The sequence below is a fragment of the Rhinopithecus roxellana genome, chromosome 8 (assembly GCF_007565055.1).
Source record: "Rhinopithecus roxellana isolate Shanxi Qingling chromosome 8, ASM756505v1, whole genome shotgun sequence".
Lineage (NCBI taxonomy): Eukaryota > Metazoa > Chordata > Mammalia > Primates > Cercopithecidae > Rhinopithecus > Rhinopithecus roxellana.
In genome coordinates, this window is record NC_044556.1 from 36,263,016 (window position 1) to 36,282,454 (window position 19,439).

The 19,439-nt window shown below is 39.7% G+C and overlaps 1 protein-coding gene across 6 annotated transcripts in view; it reads right to left on the bottom strand.

The window, feature by feature from the left end:
* The window catches only part of PTPN22 (protein tyrosine phosphatase non-receptor type 22), a 63,837-nt gene extending 52,941 nt beyond the window's left edge, over positions 1-10,896 (bottom strand). For all 6 annotated transcript variants that reach the window (XM_030935116.1, XM_030935118.1, XM_030935115.1 and 3 more), the window contains exon 1: positions 10,674-10,896. In XM_030935116.1, coding sequence (XP_030790976.1) covers positions 10,674-10,760 — 87 coding nt within the window. In that variant the 5' untranslated portion in view covers positions 10,761-10,896. The remainder of the gene's footprint in view (positions 1-10,673) is intronic.
* Between the last annotated feature and the right edge of the window lie 8,543 nt (positions 10,897-19,439).

Genomic DNA, 19,439 nt, shown 5'->3' on the forward strand with positions numbered 1-19,439 from the left:
TTTTGCTTTTGGAGTGCTTTCTAGGGAGAATGCTATATACAAACCCCTTTGCATAAGATATGCTTCAATTAATTTGGCAAAATGTTATAGATAAAGGTGATGGATGTGTGTGTATGTGTCCTATATTTGTTTAGCTGCCTTCACTGCCACCTTCAACAATGAGGCAGAATGGCTTTTATTTGTCCTACTCCTTTTCTCCCCCTGGAGTAATCTAGCTGGATGACAAAGGGAGACACTCTTAGCAAAACATCACACAGGAAATGCCTACAGAATTATTCATTTGTAATGTATGAAAGATTTGGTTTTTTTCCTTCAAACATCTTAAGGTCATACCACTGTGAAGGCTTCCTTTTTCTTTCTGAATTTTTTTTTTTTTTTTTTTTTTTTAGACAGTGTCTCGCTCTATTGCCCAGGCTAGCGTGCAATGGCATGGTCTCAGTTCACTGCAACCTCTGCGGCACAGGTTCAAGCAATTCTCGTGCCTCAGCCTCCCAAGTAGCTGGGATCACAGGTGCCTGCCACCACACCTGGCCAATTTTTTGTATTTTTAGTAGAGACAGGATTTCACCATGTTGGCCAGGGTGGTCTCGATCTCCTGACCTCGTGATCTGCCTGCCTTGGCCTCCCAAAGTGCTGGGATTAAAGGCATGAGCCACCGCGTCCAGTCAATTTTCTTTTGTATTTTTAGTAGAGATAGGGTTTCGCCATGTTGGTCAGACTGGTCTTGAGCTCCTGACCTCTAGTGATCCCCCCACCTCGGCCTCCCAGAGTGCTGGAATTACAGGCGTGAGCCACCGCACCTGGCAGGTTTCATTTTTCTCTTCCACCTCTCTTCCTACCAGACACCTGGGATCCAATACCCCAACAAAGAACACATTAGGGCAGAATTAGGGCAGAAGAAGTGATAAACTATACCAGAAAAGGAGGAACTCTGAGAGTAGAAAGCAAAAGGTATAAAAGAGGAAGCAGGGTCATGGGGATGGGTTTAAGTTTGGGAAGAAAAGATATGAGATCTAAAGGGTGAAGTTATTTCTCTGCCAAGTACAAGGTAGGGGGTGTGAGTTCCCTAGAAGAGGTACCATCAAGAGAAGTCAGGGGAATAGTTGGCAAGAGGATAAAGTGAAGAGGCTGGGTGTGGTGGCTCACACCTGTAATCCCAGCACTTTTAGAGGCCAAGGCAGGCACATCACTAGGTTAGGAGTTTGAAATCAGCCTGACCAACATAGTGAAACCCTATCTCTACTAAAAATACAAAAAAAAAAAAAAAAAAAAAAATTAGCTGGGCATGGTGGCTGACCCCTGTAATCCCAGCTACTCAGGAGGCTAAGGCAAGGAGAATCACTTGAACCTGGGAGGAAGAGATTGCAGTAAGCAGAGATCATGCCACTGCACTCCAGCCTGGGTGACAGTGTGAGACTCCGTCTCAAAAAAAATAAAAATAAAAAAGAGAATAAAGTGAAGAGAGAGCTCAGCATCCCTTGTGGGCCCTGAAATAGGGTGGAATGTGTGAGAAACCAGATTCTGTGTGTGCTTGATAAGCTAATAGTAAGTTCATTTGGTTTGTAGATGATAACTACCCCTTTCGTTTCAAGAAAGGAGAGGAGAATGGGGATCCTGGCCAGTATCACAAGGAGTACTAGATTCTAGAAATTCGGATTGAGTCATTTGCATGTTATTCTCATAGACGAGTAAATAAAATAAAGTCACTCCCAAAAGAGAACAGAAAGTAAAACAAAGTATAAGACCACGGTATCTTTGCCTTGAAGGACTACATTATTGGATAGAAGACATAGCATTTTAGAGACATTTTAGAGAGAGGAAAATCAAACTTGGCCCTCCTGTGCTAGGTGGGAGAACACAAAGTTTGGCTGTCTCCAGAACTTTGCAAGGTAGTTCCTCCGTGCCTTGCAAATATAGGTCAGTATTATCCCAAGCCTCCATCAGGACAGAAAAAGCGCGAGTGGTAAGGAATGGCATTAGGAGTTCAAGCCTCTAAATCCAGTAATCAGAACTACCAACAGGAATGGAGGACAAGACTGAAATGTCTGAGCATGCAATGCAATCATCTTCAACAAGATCGACAAACTTATCGAGGTTAGTTTCCAGTGCAATAGTGGGGCAAATGGGTAGGTGGGTAGGCAATAGCTAAATTGGGGTGAGTAAACCAAGAGGTTCAACTTTAGATACATAAAATATGAGAAAATTGCAAGAAATGTGTGTGTTTGTTGGTTGGTTGGTTTGTTTTTGAGACAGAGTCTTGCCTTATCGCCCAGCAGAGTGCAGTGGCACAATCTTGGCTCACCACGACCTCTGCCTCCCAGGTTCAAGTGATCCTCCTGCCTCAGCCTCCTCAGTAGCTGGGATTACAGGCACCTGCCACCATGCCCAGCTAATTTTTGTATTTTTTTTAGAGATGGGGTTTTACCACGTTGGCCAGGCTGGACTTGAACTCTTGACCTCAAGTGATCCGGCTGCCTCAGCCTCCCAAAGTGCAGGGATTACAGGCATGAGCCGCTGTGCTTAGCCAAGAAATGTGCTTTAAGTGTCTTGTGAGTAAATGAAAATATAGGACTAGATGGTCCCTAGTGAGAGACTAGAGATGGAGTTAGAGAAGTCAGCTTCAGAGGTGATGTGATACATTTATTCTGGTGGTGGCATTTTTAAAAATTGCACATCAATGTGCACAAAGGTCAAGAAATGCCAATAGATATGTTCAAGTGATAGGCTGATTCGCAGGAATGAGTAGTGTCAATTCATAGATGTTTGGGCACTTGCTCTGTAGGATGTACCATGTTGATAACTGTTTGGTTAGTATCATTACTGTAACACATACAGAACCAGGATGTATCTATGTCTCCTTTATAGAACCAAGATGTAACCAGAGCTTTGATCTGTCTCTGGTCTTCTATTGAGTCTCCAGAAGTTGCTATAGTACCAGTCTGACTTCTAGTATATTTTTAACCATTAACACTTAAACCTGGCCTTCAGAACTAGTTATCTTTTTTCTATTGGGATTCAGTGAATCGTTCATATTTAATAAATGCCTTTTTTTTAAGATGGGGTCTCACTCTGTCATCCAGGCTAGAGTGCAGTGGCGTGATCTCGGCTCACTGCAACTTCGCCTGCAGTGAATCACTTGTGGTAAGCCAAGATCGTGCCATTCATTGCACTCTGGTCTGGGCAAAAAGAGCAAAACTCCATCTCAAAAAAACAAACAAAAAGAAAAAAACTGAAATTGTGGTAAGTGCTATGAAAAATCACATATGGTGCTAATAAGAACTTATAATAGAAGATTTGATCTATTCAAAGAGGTCCAGAAAGCTTTCTCTGGCCAGGTGTGGTGGCTCATGGTTGTAATCTCAGCACTTTGGGAGGCTGAGGCTGGAGGATCACTTGAGTCCAGGAAGTCAAGTCTGCAGTGAGCTGTGATCAAGCCACGGCACTCCAGCCTGGGTGACAGAGCAAGACCCTGTCTCCAAAAAAAAAAAAAAAAAAAAAAGGAAAGAAGAAAAGAAAAGAAACCTTTCTCTGAAGAAGTGACCACCAAATTGAGATCTAAAGAATTATTAGTCGGGCATGGTGGCTCACACCTGTAATCTCAACACTTCGGGAGGCTGAGATGGGAACCCCAGAGGTTGAGGCTGCAATGAGCCATGATCACACCACTGGACTCCAGCCTAGATGACCAAGTGAGGCCCTGTCTCAAAAAAAAAAAAAAAAAAAAAAAAGACCAGGCACTGTGGCTCACTCCTATAATCCCAGCACTTTGGGAGGCCAAGGTGGGCAGATCATGAGGTCGGGAGATCGAGAGACCATCCTGGCTAACACGGTGAAACCTTATCTATACTGAAAATACAAAAAATCAGCCAGGCATGGTGGCATGCACCTGTAGTCCCAGCTACTCAGGAGGCTGAAGCAGGAGAATCACTTGAACCCAGGAAGCAGAGGTTGCAGTGAGCAGAGATCGTGCCACTGCACTCCAGCCTGGGAGACAGAGCAAGACTCCATCTCAAAAAAATAAAATAAAGTAAAATAAAATTACTAAATGTTATCTAGGTAAAGAGGAGTGTGAGGAATGTTCAAGGCAGAGGTAACAACATGTGTGCAAGGCCCTGTGGCAGAGGAAGCATGGCAAGGACAAGAAAATGAGCATGCTATAAGAAACCGGAGAGACACTGTGTAGGATATTGGTAGCCATTTTCAAAGGTTCTTTGGGAGGTACATGAAGCTCTATTTGTGAAGCACTTTTAGCACAGAGTCTGGAACACAGTTCTATGGATTAGCTGTTGTGACTGTGGAAAGTAGACGAACAGAAAACGTATATAAGGAAATGCAGATTTAAAATAATCATGGAACATTTTCAGGCTCAGAAATCAAATGAGTGAAATTAACATAATAAAGTACTATTTTATGCTAGTTATATCAGAAAAAAAATCATGATTTTTACCTGATACAGTTTAAGTAAAGAGGTTAAGAGGCGTTGAAAAAAAACAGACTGGTTTCAAATCTGGGTTTTGCCATTTCATGGGTAAAATGAACATAATATTTTCCTCTTGGGGTTGTTGTAATGATTAAATGAGATCATATATGGTAAAGCACTTCGCAGATTGCCTAATACATAGTAAGTAGGCAAAATTTTTTCATCTTTTATTCTCTTTTATATTTATTAAGTCTAGCAGAGTGGTAGAGAAGATGATAAATTCACAGATTGCAAATTAGAAAAACTCCTTTGGAAATACATTTGGTAATACTTAACCAATTAGATGCTAATAGTCTTTGACCCAGTAATAACATTTTTGGGGATCTAGCCTAAGGATTAATCCAAAAGAAGGGAAAAACTACATGGAAAAATATATTTATATTAGTGTTAGCAATAATCTTTAAAAATTAGAAATAACTCAAATGTCTAATAATGGAGAAATAATTAAATTATTTGGATATTACTATGTCTCAGGAAGTTTATATACTTATTATCTTCACAGCTGTTCTTCAAAATGAATATTATTCCCAGTAATTATTTGATTACTGACTTAATCAAAGGTCACACAGCTAATCATGGGCATAACCTAAATTCAAAGCAAGATTTATATGACTCTGAAGTTTTTATGACTTCAGATGATAAAGCAAGACTACCTGAACTTGAAATTCAATTCCACCACTTACTAGCTACGTGACCCTGAGCAAGTTAATTAACCTCTCTGTTTGTTTCCTCACCTATAAAATGGAAATGAAAACAGTACCTTCCTCAATGGAGTAAATGAGTTGATATATGAGTATTTAGAACAGTGTCTATAAGAGGTATAGAAGCATTCTCTATTATGATTATTATTCTTTCATTATAAAAACCCGATGCACAGACCGGGTGCAGTGGCTCACACCTGTAATCCCAGTACTTTGGGAGGCCAAGGCCGGCAGATCACGAGGTCAAGAGATCAAGACCATCCTGGCCAACATGATGAAACTCCGTCTCTACTAAAAATACAAAAATTAGCTGGGTGTGGTGGTGCACTCCTGTAGTCCCAGCTACTCGAGAGACTGAGGCAGGAAAATAGCTTGAACCCGGGAGGAGGAGGTTGCAGTGAGCCGAGATCACGGCACTGCACTCCAGCCTGGTGACAGAGTAAGACTCCTTCTCAAAAAACAACAACAACAACAAAAACCCACATGGACAAATACATGTCCATGTGATGATGCTGCATCATCAACCATTAAAAATTATGTACATTTTAATCAGCCTGATAATTTTGGTATAATAGTAAGTGAAAATATGAGAATACAAAATTGTACCTATGCTATAATTACCATAATATAAAAAATTATATAAATGGACAAGAACTAGAAGATCCACACAAAAAAGCTGTTGTTGGTTTTCATGTGTGTGTTTATGACAGGGTCCCACTTTGTCACCCTGGCTGGAGTGCAGTGGTGCAGTCTCAGCTCACTACAACCTCCACCTCCTGTGGTCAAGCGATCCTCCCACTTCAGCCTCCAAGGTAGCTGGGACTACAGGCATGTACCACCACGTCTGGCTAATTTTTTATATTTAGTAGAGACGGGTTTCACCATGTTGCCCAGGCTGTTCTCAAACTCCCAGACTCAAGCCATCTGCTCGCCTCAAAGTGCTGGGATTACAGGCACGAGCCACCTCACCTGGCCAAGATCCACAAAAAAAGTTTTGATTTGTTAGAATGTTGGTACTATGGTGAGTTTACTTTCTTTTAACTTTCAATAACATTGTTTTGTAAGAATAACAATAATAAGGAATGTTTGAAAGTACCTTTAGAAATTTCAACAGTATAGTTGCATCCTGCTGTTTCTGCTGTGTAGAAGCTATACTAACTATGCACTGTGCACTTACCCTAAAACAAGGTCCTTTGAGAGACTCAGTGTCATTGAATGAAGTAGAACACTATTGGATAAGGATTAATTTCACAGCTCTGGAATAAGACAGATCTGAGTTAAATTTCATCCCTATGGCTGAACAGCTGAGTGAGCTTAGGCCAATTATTTAACTTTTCAGAGCTTCAGTTTCCTCATTTGTAAGTCAGAAATCACAGTTGTAGCTATTTCACAGGGTTTTCTTAAGGAATAGTAAATAAGAAAATGAATGTTGATGTTTCCTTGACCATCCCACCCAGATTGTCACAATTATATTAAATATTTAATATACTAATTAGTTGTTTAATGTCTGCCTCTGTAAGACATATCTATTGTCTTACAAAATAAGCTCCACAAAAGCATGGAGTATTGCATTGCATTCCTAGTATTTAGGGCATTACTTTGCACACAATAAGCACTCAATGAATGTTTACATGAATGTATAAAAACCTTAGATGGGTGGTCAGTGGTAGCTTCAACTACAGAAAAGTTACTGAATTTAGTCCTGGCACAGGGAAAAGACCTAAGCAGCATAGCATTGGCTTCAGCTGTCATAACAGGACTGCCACATCGAATTATGAATACAGTCCTCTCACAGTATCTGTGGGGGACTGGTTCTAGGACTACCCCTTCAAGATACCAAAATCTATGGATGCTCAAGTCCCTCATATAAAATGGCATAGTATTTACACATACTATACACGTCCTCTTGTATATTTTAAATCATCTCTAGATTACTTGTAATACCTAATACAATGTAAATGCTAGATAAATTGTTATTATGCTTTACTTTTTATTTTTTGTTGTGTTATTTTTGGTATTTTTTTCAAATATTTTTGATCCATAGTTGGTTGAATCCAAGGATGTAGAACTTGGGGATACAGAGGGCCATCTGTATTGTTCTCTGTACAAAGATGTCTGGCCAAGAAGGAAGTGGAGACTGAAATCTGAACCATGGACCTGGGGAGAGGGTAAAGGGGTTGGGATGCACAGGGAATCTACCTGGAAATAGATATGCATTTTGATAGTTCCCCTAAAGGTACCACCAGTTAAGTGAACAGTGGCCTTGTGTCACAGAATTGGTCCTCCAACCTCAGAAACATAAAATCCTGGGAGAATACATTAAGGGCTTAAGATGGGACATGGAACATGACCAGATGGAAAGCCCTCCAATTTAGTGGCAGTATTTTCCTTGTCCAAGCAAGCAATGTAGCCTCATTCACCACTCTACTCCCCCAAAGCTCTCTCTCTGGTGTCTCATCTGAAACCTTTAGATGAAGCTGAGAGGAAGACTATTTTTCCACTGGAGGACATGAGTCAGTGAACAGTGAGGTTACACTTAATCACCACCCAAAAACAAGGTCCTTAAAATCAGGAGCTAGAAAAGCAAGGAAGTGATTAATATAAAAGTCAGCATAGTGATTATCCCTTGGCCAGGGTAGGACAGGACAGGGTGGAATGCGGGTAGGGGACCTGATGGGGCAGGAGTCTTCGGGGGTCCGACAGTTTCTTGACTTGGGTGGTGGTTGCACTGCTAATGGTCGCTTTGCAATTATACTTAGATGTTTTATGTACTTTTCTAAATGTGTATTGTATTGAACAATATTAAGCAGCTTAAAAAAACTATAACAAGTTTTTAAGCAGGGAGAAAAGGACCAGATTTGGCTGGGCGCAGTGGCTCACGCCTATAATACTATAGTACTTTGGGAGGCTGAGGCGAGTGGATTACCTGGTTGGCTAGACCAGCCTGGTCAACATGGTGAAACCTTGTCTCTACTAAAAATACAAAATTAGCCAGGCGTGGTGGCTCATGCCTATAATTCCAGCTACTTGGGAGGCTGAGGCAGGAAAATCACTTGAACCAGGGAGGTGGAGGCTGCAGTGAGCCAAGATTGTGTCATTGCATTCCAGCCTGGGTGACAAGAGCAAAACTCCATCTCCAAGAAAAAAAAAAAAAAAAGACCAAATTTGTATGATTAAAAGCTCACTTGGGTGTTGAACTGAAAATTGATTGAAGGTGGGGCAAGGCTAGACGCAGAGAAGCCAGTTAGGAAGTAGCTGCTATATTTTAGTAAGAAAATACAGTGACTTTAGCTGAGAAAAGGTAAAATATTAGGGATATAGTCTACATTATTATTATTATTATTATTTTTTTTTTTTTGAGACAGAGGTTTGTTCTTGTTGTCCAGGCTGATGTGCAACAGCTGTATCTCGGCTCACTGCAACCTCTGCCTCCCGAGTTTAAGCAATTCTCCTGCCTCAGCCTCTTGAGTACCTAGGATTACAGGTGCCCGCCACCATGCCCAGCTAATTTTTGTATTTTTAGTAGAGATGGGTTTTCATTATGTTGGCCAGGCTGGTCTCAAACTTCTGAGCTCAGGTGATCCACCCACCTTGGCCTCCCAAAGTGCTGGGTTTACAGGTGTGAGCCACTGGACCTGGCCAGTCTGCATTATTTTTAGAAACACAACCAAAATAAAACAAAGACCCGGCACTGCTCCTCAGCCCACTTTTTACATCTATGCCTTGGGTTACTTTGGCTTAGGAATTATAGTGCAGGGGCAGGGACATGTATACACATGTGCTAGAACCTCCTACTTACCTCCTTTCAGGTAACTCTACCAGAGGGGCTCAGACTGCTCAGCCAGTGGCAGTGAGAGCACATTTTTCATAGTACCACAAGATTATCCACATTGAGCTGACATCAGAGTTCCTGTCATAATATCTAATCACTCAATAATATCTAATTACTCAAGACATTCAGAGTGTTTTCACATCTACTATCTGGTACCAGAGTGTTAGCTCCAAGAGGCAAAGGTTTTGGTTCTTTTTGTTCACCGCTGTATTTTTAGTGCTTAGAACTGAACTTGGTACCTACTAAGTGCTCAATAAATAGTACTCAGTAAATGACCACATTTAATTATTGTTATTGATATTTAATTATCACAACAATCCTGTGAGGATAGGTAGGACATTAATTATTATCCCCATTTTATAAGTTAGAAAACAGAAAGATTTAAGAACATGTCAAATACTTGGTAATTTGGTGAAAAAAATCATGATTTAATTTCAGGTTTGTACTTCAGTTCTCCCTTTCCCCCTCATTTCTTCACAGCTGAAGAGCTAAGGTTTAAAATTCTTATATCTCTGAAACACCAGCTGTAAGTATTCTAAAATACATGATAGGTACTATTAGACACCCTATGTTATCTGATGTCTCAGCTTGTAAGGTGAATGAGGCCGACCCAGCTGCCATTGCATCAATAATCACAGTTCTCTCAAAGGAGATTCATTGTTCTTCTGGGTAATCTAATCCACCCAACCTGAACCTATCTTGTACTCATGTTTCTCTCTGTGACCTACGTTTGTCTCTACTCTCCATCCTAGCCATTCCACTTCTCCAAGCAAAAGAAGTTAAGGAAGGCCTGTTATTGAAAAAACTCGTTATATTTTTCACATGAAAAAGAAAAGAAAAATGATGGCCAGACATAGTGGTTCATGCCTGTAATCCCAGCATTTTGGGAGGCGAGATGGGAAGATTGCTTGAAGCCAGGAGTTCGAGACGAGCCTGGGCAACAAAGCAAAACTCATCTCTCCAAAAGAAAAAAAAATTTTTTTTTTTTAATTAGCCAGGCATGGTGATACACACCTGTGGCCCCAGCTACTCAGGAGGCTGAGGCAGAAGAATCACTTGAGGCCAAGAGTTCAAGGCTACAGTGAACTATGGTTGCACTGCTGCACTCCAGCCTGGGTGACAGAGTAAGATCCTGACTCTTAAAAAAAAAAAAAAAAAAAAAAAAAAAAAAAAAACTGTGGCAGTGGGTAGTTTTGGTGCTCTTCAAAAACCTTTGTCAGCCAAATGGAATCCCAGGGGGAGGCTAAACATGTAATATTGCATGAAAAGTTAACATTGGTCTCTTTCTTCTTAATTAAAATTAGTAATATGAAGCATAAACCACAACTCAGATATCTGGATGATATCTGGGGAAATCTGGATGTTCAATTAATATTAGTGGTTTTATATCTGGAGTTGTATATGTCTTCTGTAGGATTCCTAACCAAACTCCAAAGAACTAGCAAACAAAATATTAAAACCAGTAATTTTGAGAGAATACGTAAAATACATGCAAACCACTCAGAGAACTCAGACTTTAGGTTGCCTTTTTTTCTGTCTTCCCCTTCAAGGCCTGATATTTACTTTATCCCAAGGGCAATTTGGTCTCAGAAAATTGGACCCCCATAGTTAGTTAAATAGTGTATATAACTACCCTGAGAGGGTCACACACAGAACTCACCAGAAATTCATTGGTAAACTCCTCTTTGTTAATTTTCTTGCTTTGGGCCTCATCCAGGAACTTCTGCAGAATTTCTCTTTGGTCCATGCTGCAGAGCAAGAGGAATAGTCTATAAGCAGGTTGAGGGAGGGCATGTCAAATGTGTGTCATGGCCGAGACACCTCCAAAAAGCCACTGCTGCCGCCTGAGCAGAGCATGCTGAAGGTTGTGGTTTACTGACTTCATCACAAGCCCTAGAGGAAATTAGTACGTAACCACCTTCTGTGGTCACATAACACAGCCATCATCTTGCTCCAGGGCCCTAGCGCCTTCCTTCTCAGCAAAGGAACCTGGTTACAATTCAAATTTTTAACAAACAAGAGGCTAACCGGAACATAAATTGTGGGCTGCTTAACTCTGAGATTATTCCATTCCATCACCCATACGCGAAACCCACCTTTCTTCTTGCCTCCCACAGAAAGAGCAGAATTACAGGCCTCCTGCGTGAGTTCTGTCTCCCTCCATTTCCCCAGTGAGCACAAGGGCCCATTTGACACCTTCTGTTTCCTTATGTCCCAGGTGAACTCTGCGAAGTTCAGTTAGGCCCAGGAAAGAAGACAGATACCATTTAGAGTTACATGTCTTCTACCGGACTGTTCATCAAAAGGTTTCTTGTCAGTGTGATCAATGAGAAACTTCTGTTCATCACAGAAGGTGTTTTTATTCATAACTTTTAAGTCTGCTATATATACCTCAAACTCTCTTTTGAATGAAGCAAAGTCAGATGCTTCTGACAGTTTGTGTCTCTCCCAGGACTGGGGAAGTGCTGACCTCCATTAAGGGAAGTGTTCATTTCAGCACCTCTTCAACTCTCCCAGTAGCCTTTGAAGCTTCACTTGGGTTCTGGATATAAAGACTAAGAGTGTTGGTCTATACAGGATCTAGAGCAAGTGGCCCCCACAAGGAGCACCTGACCAGGCAGTTAGCACAATATCCTGCATATGTAATGCTGGTAAACTGTGATGGAAAGAAAAGAAAGTAAAATCAACCACCTTGCTGACAACATTGTAACATTTAGGGCAGAAAGCCTAAAGAACTGTTTCTAAAGAACTCATTTCTACTCTGCAACCAATGTCTTAGGAAATAAATTTGTTTCAGGAAGTTATGCTGTGCCTGTGGCATTTTGGCCCTGAAAGGCAGGCTCTTCTAGAAAAAGCTTCCACATCTCAGCTTGCATAGCCTCTCAATGGGTACAAGTCTACCCAAGTGCCTAATTCAGTGTGAGAACATCCCAAAATCAGTATATCATCTTTGTTGAAGGCAGAAGTTCAACAAATGTTAACAAAATTAGTCTTGATCCTGAGGAAAACTGGGAAATGTGTTGTTAGGACTTCCTCTATTTAAGATATTAGCAATCCTTTCTGTTTTGCAACATTATTCAAACTTCTTTCAGGATATCATGATTCCGAACACTGTTTATTCTGAATATTAAAGATACTGCATGCTCTTTACTAAGTACTGCAAAAAGAAAAGAAAGATCATTGAGATATCTTGGTTATAGGTGACTTAAAGACAATATTTCAAATAAAGAAACTCAATCCCAGTACACATAAATTAAACCCTCATTCTTCAGCAATATTTGTTGGGAATAGTATATTTCTCAAATTATTCCCACCTAGAATTAAGAGAGAATTTCTTGCTGCTCTAAGTAATGTGATGTTTACTTTGGCTATTTTAAAACATAAAATATGGGAAATCTTTGATTTATAAGAATACGAAATTTCAAGTTTATAATAACTAAAACCATGTAAAAGTATGTACGTAGTTAAAGACTAAAAAAGATGCAAAAAAGAATTAATTGTATAAGTGTGATGGGATAAAGTTTGCTTTCTAAAATTATTATACTGTTTTTAAAATTAGAAATAAACATTTAAAAAATCCATTAAGTTCAACAAATTTCTTGAGTACCTACTAAATTCTAAATATTATCTTAGGAGATGGGCATACAACACTGAGAAAGCCAGAATATGATTTTAAAAAAAAATCCATAGCCAGTTAATAAAGCACCTCAGAACTAAAGACATAGACATGATTACTGATAAAAATTAAAATATTCCTTAGGTAACTTTGGGAAAGAACATAAAAATAAAAATATTCCAAACTAACTTGCTTAATTGCAGAGTAGCAAAGCATAATCGTAAAAGGAAAATGATTTTCTATGTTTGGACAAATAATATAGTTTTATAGTTTCTCTGTACCCTTAGAATGTCCTCAATTACACCAAAACTAAAACTTTATTAATTTTTATTAATTGATTAGGCAAACCTGCCTAATAAAATTTAAATCTGTTTTTCTCAAGCCTATATTTCAGAACAATCTCGTACTAACTTTCTTGTTTCTTAAGGAGGGAGGAGATAGAAATAAATAGGAGATAACAGAAAAATTTTTGCTTAGATGCCTCCATAGTCCTTTTCCTCAAAATCTAAGAATCTGTAAATAGTGTGTTGGCAGAACTTCACACTTTTTAAAAAAGCAAGCAGCAATTTTTAAGATTCTATTCTACTGTAAACCCAAAAGGTATAGAGACATTGTGAAATAACCAAACCCCCAAAACCCACTTAGCTACAAGGCCATTTCCTGAGCAGACCACTCAAGCAAGCAAAAAACAAACTGAAGAAGAAAACACAAAACTTTAATTTTTGGGGGGGGGGGGGGTTTGTTTGTTTGTTTTGTTTTGTTTTGTTTTGATTTGAGACAGGGTCTTGCTGTGTTACCCAGGCTAGTCTGGAACTCCTGGGCTCAAGTGATCCTCCCACTTCAGCCTTCCAAGTAGCTGGAGATATATATATATATATATTTTAAATAAGCTACTACTTAATTTATCACACTTCCTTCTACAGATACTGAAGGGCAAAAAGAGCATAATGCTTTTTGATGAAGATTGTGTTGACTCATTTGTATCTTGTGGGAAGATAAAGAGCTGGGGAGGGGAAATAAGACTTGCAGTAAAGGTTGGCAAATACCTAAAAGAGTTTCAGAATTTATGATGAGTCATTTAAACCAGTCTGGCATAAAACCTAAGTGAACACAACAATTCCATGCAATAAGAAAAGACTCACAAACATTTTGCCAGAACCATCAAGTAAATTGTGGGAAGTAAATTGTGGATGAGCACCTGAAGAGGAGTGACAAGGCCACATCTCACTGCTGCCTCATGTGGCTGTAGTGTTTGGTCAGAAGGAAGAACACAATAGAGAAGAGTGCTGGTCACCATGTCAGCTGTTCCAACAAGAGGGGAGTATGCTAGTTTAAGGGGAAATGTCAGTATCACGGAGGTCAGGAATTAGATTACAATACACGTTAATTGAAGAGAATTTCAGGAAAGACTACAAGGATAAGATAAACTATTCAATAGGAAAAACATTCAGGATTCTCAGAACATCCTTCTCTCTTTTGGATGAGGAAGAGACATGTTTTACCCTAGAGAAGATACTTACCCAACCTTAGCTTTAGTTTCACTACTCTTGCCTTTCCCTACATCCCAGGGTCACTGATTTGATATGGGATATATACACTGTCTGTGAAACATTCAGTCCTTTGTAAGCATTCTCTTGATCACCAAGACCTATTGGAAATTTTTCCTCAATGTCTTTTCGATTCAACCTGTCTTTTCCATTCCCACTTAGTCCCATTCCCACTTTCACACCTGGATTCCTATAGCAATAAACTTGTATTATCTTCCTATCTGTATGTTTCCATTCTAGTATCTCCTGTTAACCAAGGCTGGATGAAAGTTCTTTAAACTGCACTTTAATGCTAAAGAATCAGAATAGTTATTGATGGTCTATGAGAACAAGTCTAGATTCCTCAGCTTGTCACCAAGCCCCTCCCTGCCAACTATCCCCACCCAGCCTATCCAAGCACATCACCTACAGACCTTGTTCATTCTACTACTTCTTTTTCTACTTCTCACCTTTACCCCTAAGTTTCACCATGATGAAAATAAAGCCATAAAGCTCAATTACTTTTTCTTCAAAAATCTTGCCCTTAACTGTTTCACCATGATCTTCCCTTAGTCTGAATCTCTTCAATATAAATCTGTAATATAGCTATAGACGTTTTCTTCATTTATTCAATTTCCTTGTCTCCTATAAGTTTATTTAAGAGTTTATTCAAAAGATGCCCCCTGATTTTCAGATTTATCAAAGGCAATGATAGCGTCTTTTATGCATTTGTGTAACCCACAGTGCTTAACATGGTCTTGAGAATACATATCTAAAATAAGTCTGTTGTGATAATGTAAGCTAATGTGGTTACACTTTGGTGAGGGATCTACTCTCACTTGGTTACTCATTATATCAATTACTCCAAGTCTCTTGCCTGGCACAGTCTGTGCTTCTTGTCTCTAGCTAGGCACTTTCATTATGCCAGGAGCAGATGGGCCTTCCTACATGGAGGCACAGGAACCTGGCAAAGGGTATTTTCCTGAATGCTGCTGCCCAAGCAGCAGGGCTATTATTATGAAAGCAATGGTGTCAATACTGAACTTCAGAGTCCATCTCTGAAGAACTGCAATAGCCAGAAATAAATGACCTCCTTTATCTCTAGAATAGGTTTGTTTCTCCTTTTATAAATGAACACGGAAGAGGCTTATAAAATGCCTTTAATTAAGCTTGTTTCATTTTCTCATGTTTTCACATCATCCATGGTAGGAAAAGTTCCCCTACCCATCTTCTAATCTACTGCTTGTCACTACAGCATTCTGAGACTTCACTAAGTCCTTCAGTTCACCTGCTGCAGACTTCATAGTCAACCTCCCACACACTACACAGGGAAGCATACTCTGTCTTTGGTTTCAGAATCCTCAAGAGGCAAAGGGCAACCAATAAATTGCCATTGAAGCATTTTTTTCTTTTTCTTTTTTTATTTTTGGGAGACAGAGTTTTGCTGTTGTCACCTAGGCCGGTGTGCAATGGTGCTATCTTGACTCACTGCAACCTCTGCCTCCTGGGTTCAAGCAATTCTCCTGCCTCAGCCTCCTGAGTAGCTGGGAAGACAGGCGTGAGCCACCACACCCAGCTAATTTTTGTATTATTAGTAGAGATGGGGTTTCACCATGTTGACCAAGCTGGCCTTGAACTCCCTGACCTCAGGTGATCCACCCGCCTCAGCCTCCCAAAAGTACTGGGATTACAGGCATGAGCCACTGAGTCCAGCCTGAAGCTTTTTTTTTTTTTTTGAGACAGCATCTTGCTGTGTCGCCCAGGCTGGAGTGCAGTGGCACCATCTCAGCTCACTGCAAGCTCCGCCTCCCGGGTTCAAGCGATTCTCCTGCCTCAGCCTCACGAGTAGCTGGGACTACAGGTGTCCGCCACCACGCTTGGCTAATTTTTTGTATTTTTTAGTAGAGACGGGGTTTCACAGTGTTAGCCAGGATGTTCTCGATCTCCTGACCTTGTGATCCACCTGCCTCAGCCTCCAAAAGTGCTGGGATTACAGGCATGAGCCACCACGCCTGGCCAAGAGCATCAGGACTCTTAAAGCTTAGCATCCTGTTCAAATATAATCAAACTTGAAGTCTCATCTGAGTCAATCATTTATTCATTCATTTAATGAATATTTTTAATATCGATGTACATGACAGAGAATAAAGAGGAGGGGTGTTACAGAAGTATACAACAAATTGTATCGTTTAGCAATCCTTTATCCTAGTGGGGAAGATGACTATACAGATAATTACAATTTAAGGCCATTTTTTGGATAAGAAACATAAAAGTGGTGCAAACAAAAGTTCGAGGAGGAAAAGGCCACTTCTTGTTCTAGTTATATGGATAGCCTTCATGGAGAAAGTGACAATTGGGTTGGGTCTTGAAGATGTCTACAGGTAGAGCCTCAGAAAAAGCAATATGAAACATAGAGAACAGTAGGAGGATGGGTTTAGTGACTGGCTCGGTTTTACTAGGGCATTGGGATTGTAGAGGAGAATCATGATTGATTAAGGCTATATAGGGCAGTTAGGGCCAGATCCTGGGGGAATTTGAATATCAGACTGAAAGTCAGGCTTTATTTGATGAACAGTAGGGAGCCGCTGAAGATTTTTTTTTTTAAACAACCTTATTGAGGTAGTCCTAATGTACAATAAACTACACATTTCAATCAGAGTATACAGTTTGATAAGTTGGTATGAAATCACCCATAAAATCACCACAATCAAGATAATGAACATATCACCCTCAAAAGTTCTACTGAAGGACTTTAAGAGAATGGCATTCAAAGCAATGCTTTTGGAAAGTTATTTCTTGATTTAACAAATAAATGCCCCCTTCTGATAAAATGTTTAAGTCCTATATCTTCATTGGTATGTTAAATTTAAAAATGAATGATACCATATACAAAAATGAATCAAAACAATAGACAAAGAAACCACAGCTTTGATCAATCTGATGGCAGTATATAGGATAGACTGGAATGGAGCAGGAACAGAACAATTTACTGAAAGCCTAAGTAGGAGGCTTTATTAATAGTCCAGGCAGTTGCTAATAAATCTGGTAGAAGAACCAGGACAAAAAGGAAGTAACAAATGAGAAAAACTGTTGGGTGAGTTGGACTGGAGAGAGAGAGACAAGGTAAAAATGACTGAGGTTTTGAGCTAGTTGTATGGCAAACAGAGAGTATGGGGATAAGAAAGGTACACAAAAATAATAAGCGTCTGTGGGTATGGAACTGAGAAGGGAAATAAATCATATTTAGGAATCACAGTGATGTGAAAGGTAAAGCCATTAAGAGTGGTTTGCATCTGTGAGAGCCAGGGTTAATGGAGAGAGAAAAAAGTCAAGCTAGAACATTATGAACTCCATAACATAGAATTCCAAATTGCTAATAGCACAGTGTTTAAAATATTCCAGGCACTGGCTCTTTACAAAGCATATTGTTTTATTTATCTCTCACAAAAATCTTATTAATAAGTTACCAAATCATCTCTGTTTTACAAATGTAGAAACCAAGGTACAGAAGAATTATGTCTCTTGCCCAATGTCACATAATTAGCCTATGGTGAAACTAAAGTGTTAAAATCAAGCAATCTGAATCCATTTTTAATTCCTGGGTTACAATGTCTTCTTCCTGCAGCCCAATCACTTAAACTCTCCTAAGATAGAGTCTCCTAAAATACACAACACCTAGGCCAGAGCTGCTTAATGCATTTGCCTAGTATAATCCCCGTGGGCACCATATCTTCAAATCTCAAGATAATGCAGTATACTTGGAACTGTTTTATGAGCAACACAGGATAAAACCGGGAACTGGAATTATTCAATTTAGATTGAATTTGCTGAAACTTAGTTCAAATGCATAGACAGAAGTTTATTTCATAAAACAGAATAGCAACAGTCAAAGTATTTTGATTTTGCCTATGAAGTCAAACACCACAAAACTCATCATCTTGAGTTTATAGTAACATAAGGGACAAAGGAGTACAAGTTTCTTAATGGTTAGCCAAAAATACAATTTCTACTAAAGAGAAACAGGACACATCATTTACGGATTACTAACCTGTTGTGATTTAACTAGGAATAGAGGAAAAAGCATAACTTTATTTATTTTCTTTCTTTTTTTTTTTTTTTTTTTTTGAGACAGTTTTGCTTTTGTCGCCCAGGCTGGAATACAGTGGCACCATCTCAGCTCACTGCAACCTCCGCCTCCCAGGTTCAAGTGATTCTCCTGCCTCAGCCTCCTGAGTAGCTGGGATTACAGGCACACGCCACCCAGCCTGGCTAATTTTTTGTGTTTTTAGTAGAGACAGGGTTTCACCACGTTGGCCAGGCTGGTCTCAAACTCCTAACCTCAGGTGATCCACCCGCCTTGACCTCACAAAGTGCTGGGATTACAGGCATGAGCCACCGTGCCAGGCCAAAGCATAACTTTAAAAAGCAAAAATATATTAACAGCACTACATATTTACTTCTCTGCATTTACGGGAGATAGATAGATGGCTGGCTGATAGAGGGGAAGTGGTTAGCTTTGTTAAACTTTAGCCAAAGTCATTAATGCTGCTTTTCATGAATCACTGTAGCAATGCCTTTCTTCTTGACATTCAGGAAAGTAGTCTGGTTTTTGAAGTCTCTACCTGATGACTGCCTACTAATCTATTAGATCATTAAGGACTATTTTGAGATATAAGATCATACAAATCATAAGTTTTGCTTCCAGTCACTCTCACTTGTAGGGCCAGAGAAATGGACTACTTAGGAGCTACAGAGCTCTCTGTAGCTGTAGATTGGCTGAAGACCTAGAGAAACTGTGGATTATACAAGAATTAACAAACATATGGAGACGAAGTTCCCAAAAAAGAGTTAAATATCTTTGAGTTTAAACCCTGTATCCACAGCTGTGTTTGCTGGAATTGTCAGGACTGTAATAGAGTTTCAATTACCAAGGAGAAATGTTGACTTAGAGAAGGGGTCAGCCAACTTTTTCTGTAAAGAGCCAGCTAGTAAATATTTTGGACTTAACCAGTCATATGGTCTTCCATAATCATTCAACTCTGCCATTGTAGCGCAAAAGCGGCCATGGACAATATGTAAACAAGTGAATGTTGTTCTATTCCAATAAAACTTTATTTGCAAAATAAGACAGCAAGCCAGATTTGACATGTGGGTTGTAATTTGTCAATCCATTCTCTAAAGTGATGGCTGTCACACTCTATATGTACATCAGGATCACCTATGGAACTAGTGTAAAAGGTAGGTTTTCCTAGGCTCCAGCCTACCCCTACAGAATCAGAATCTC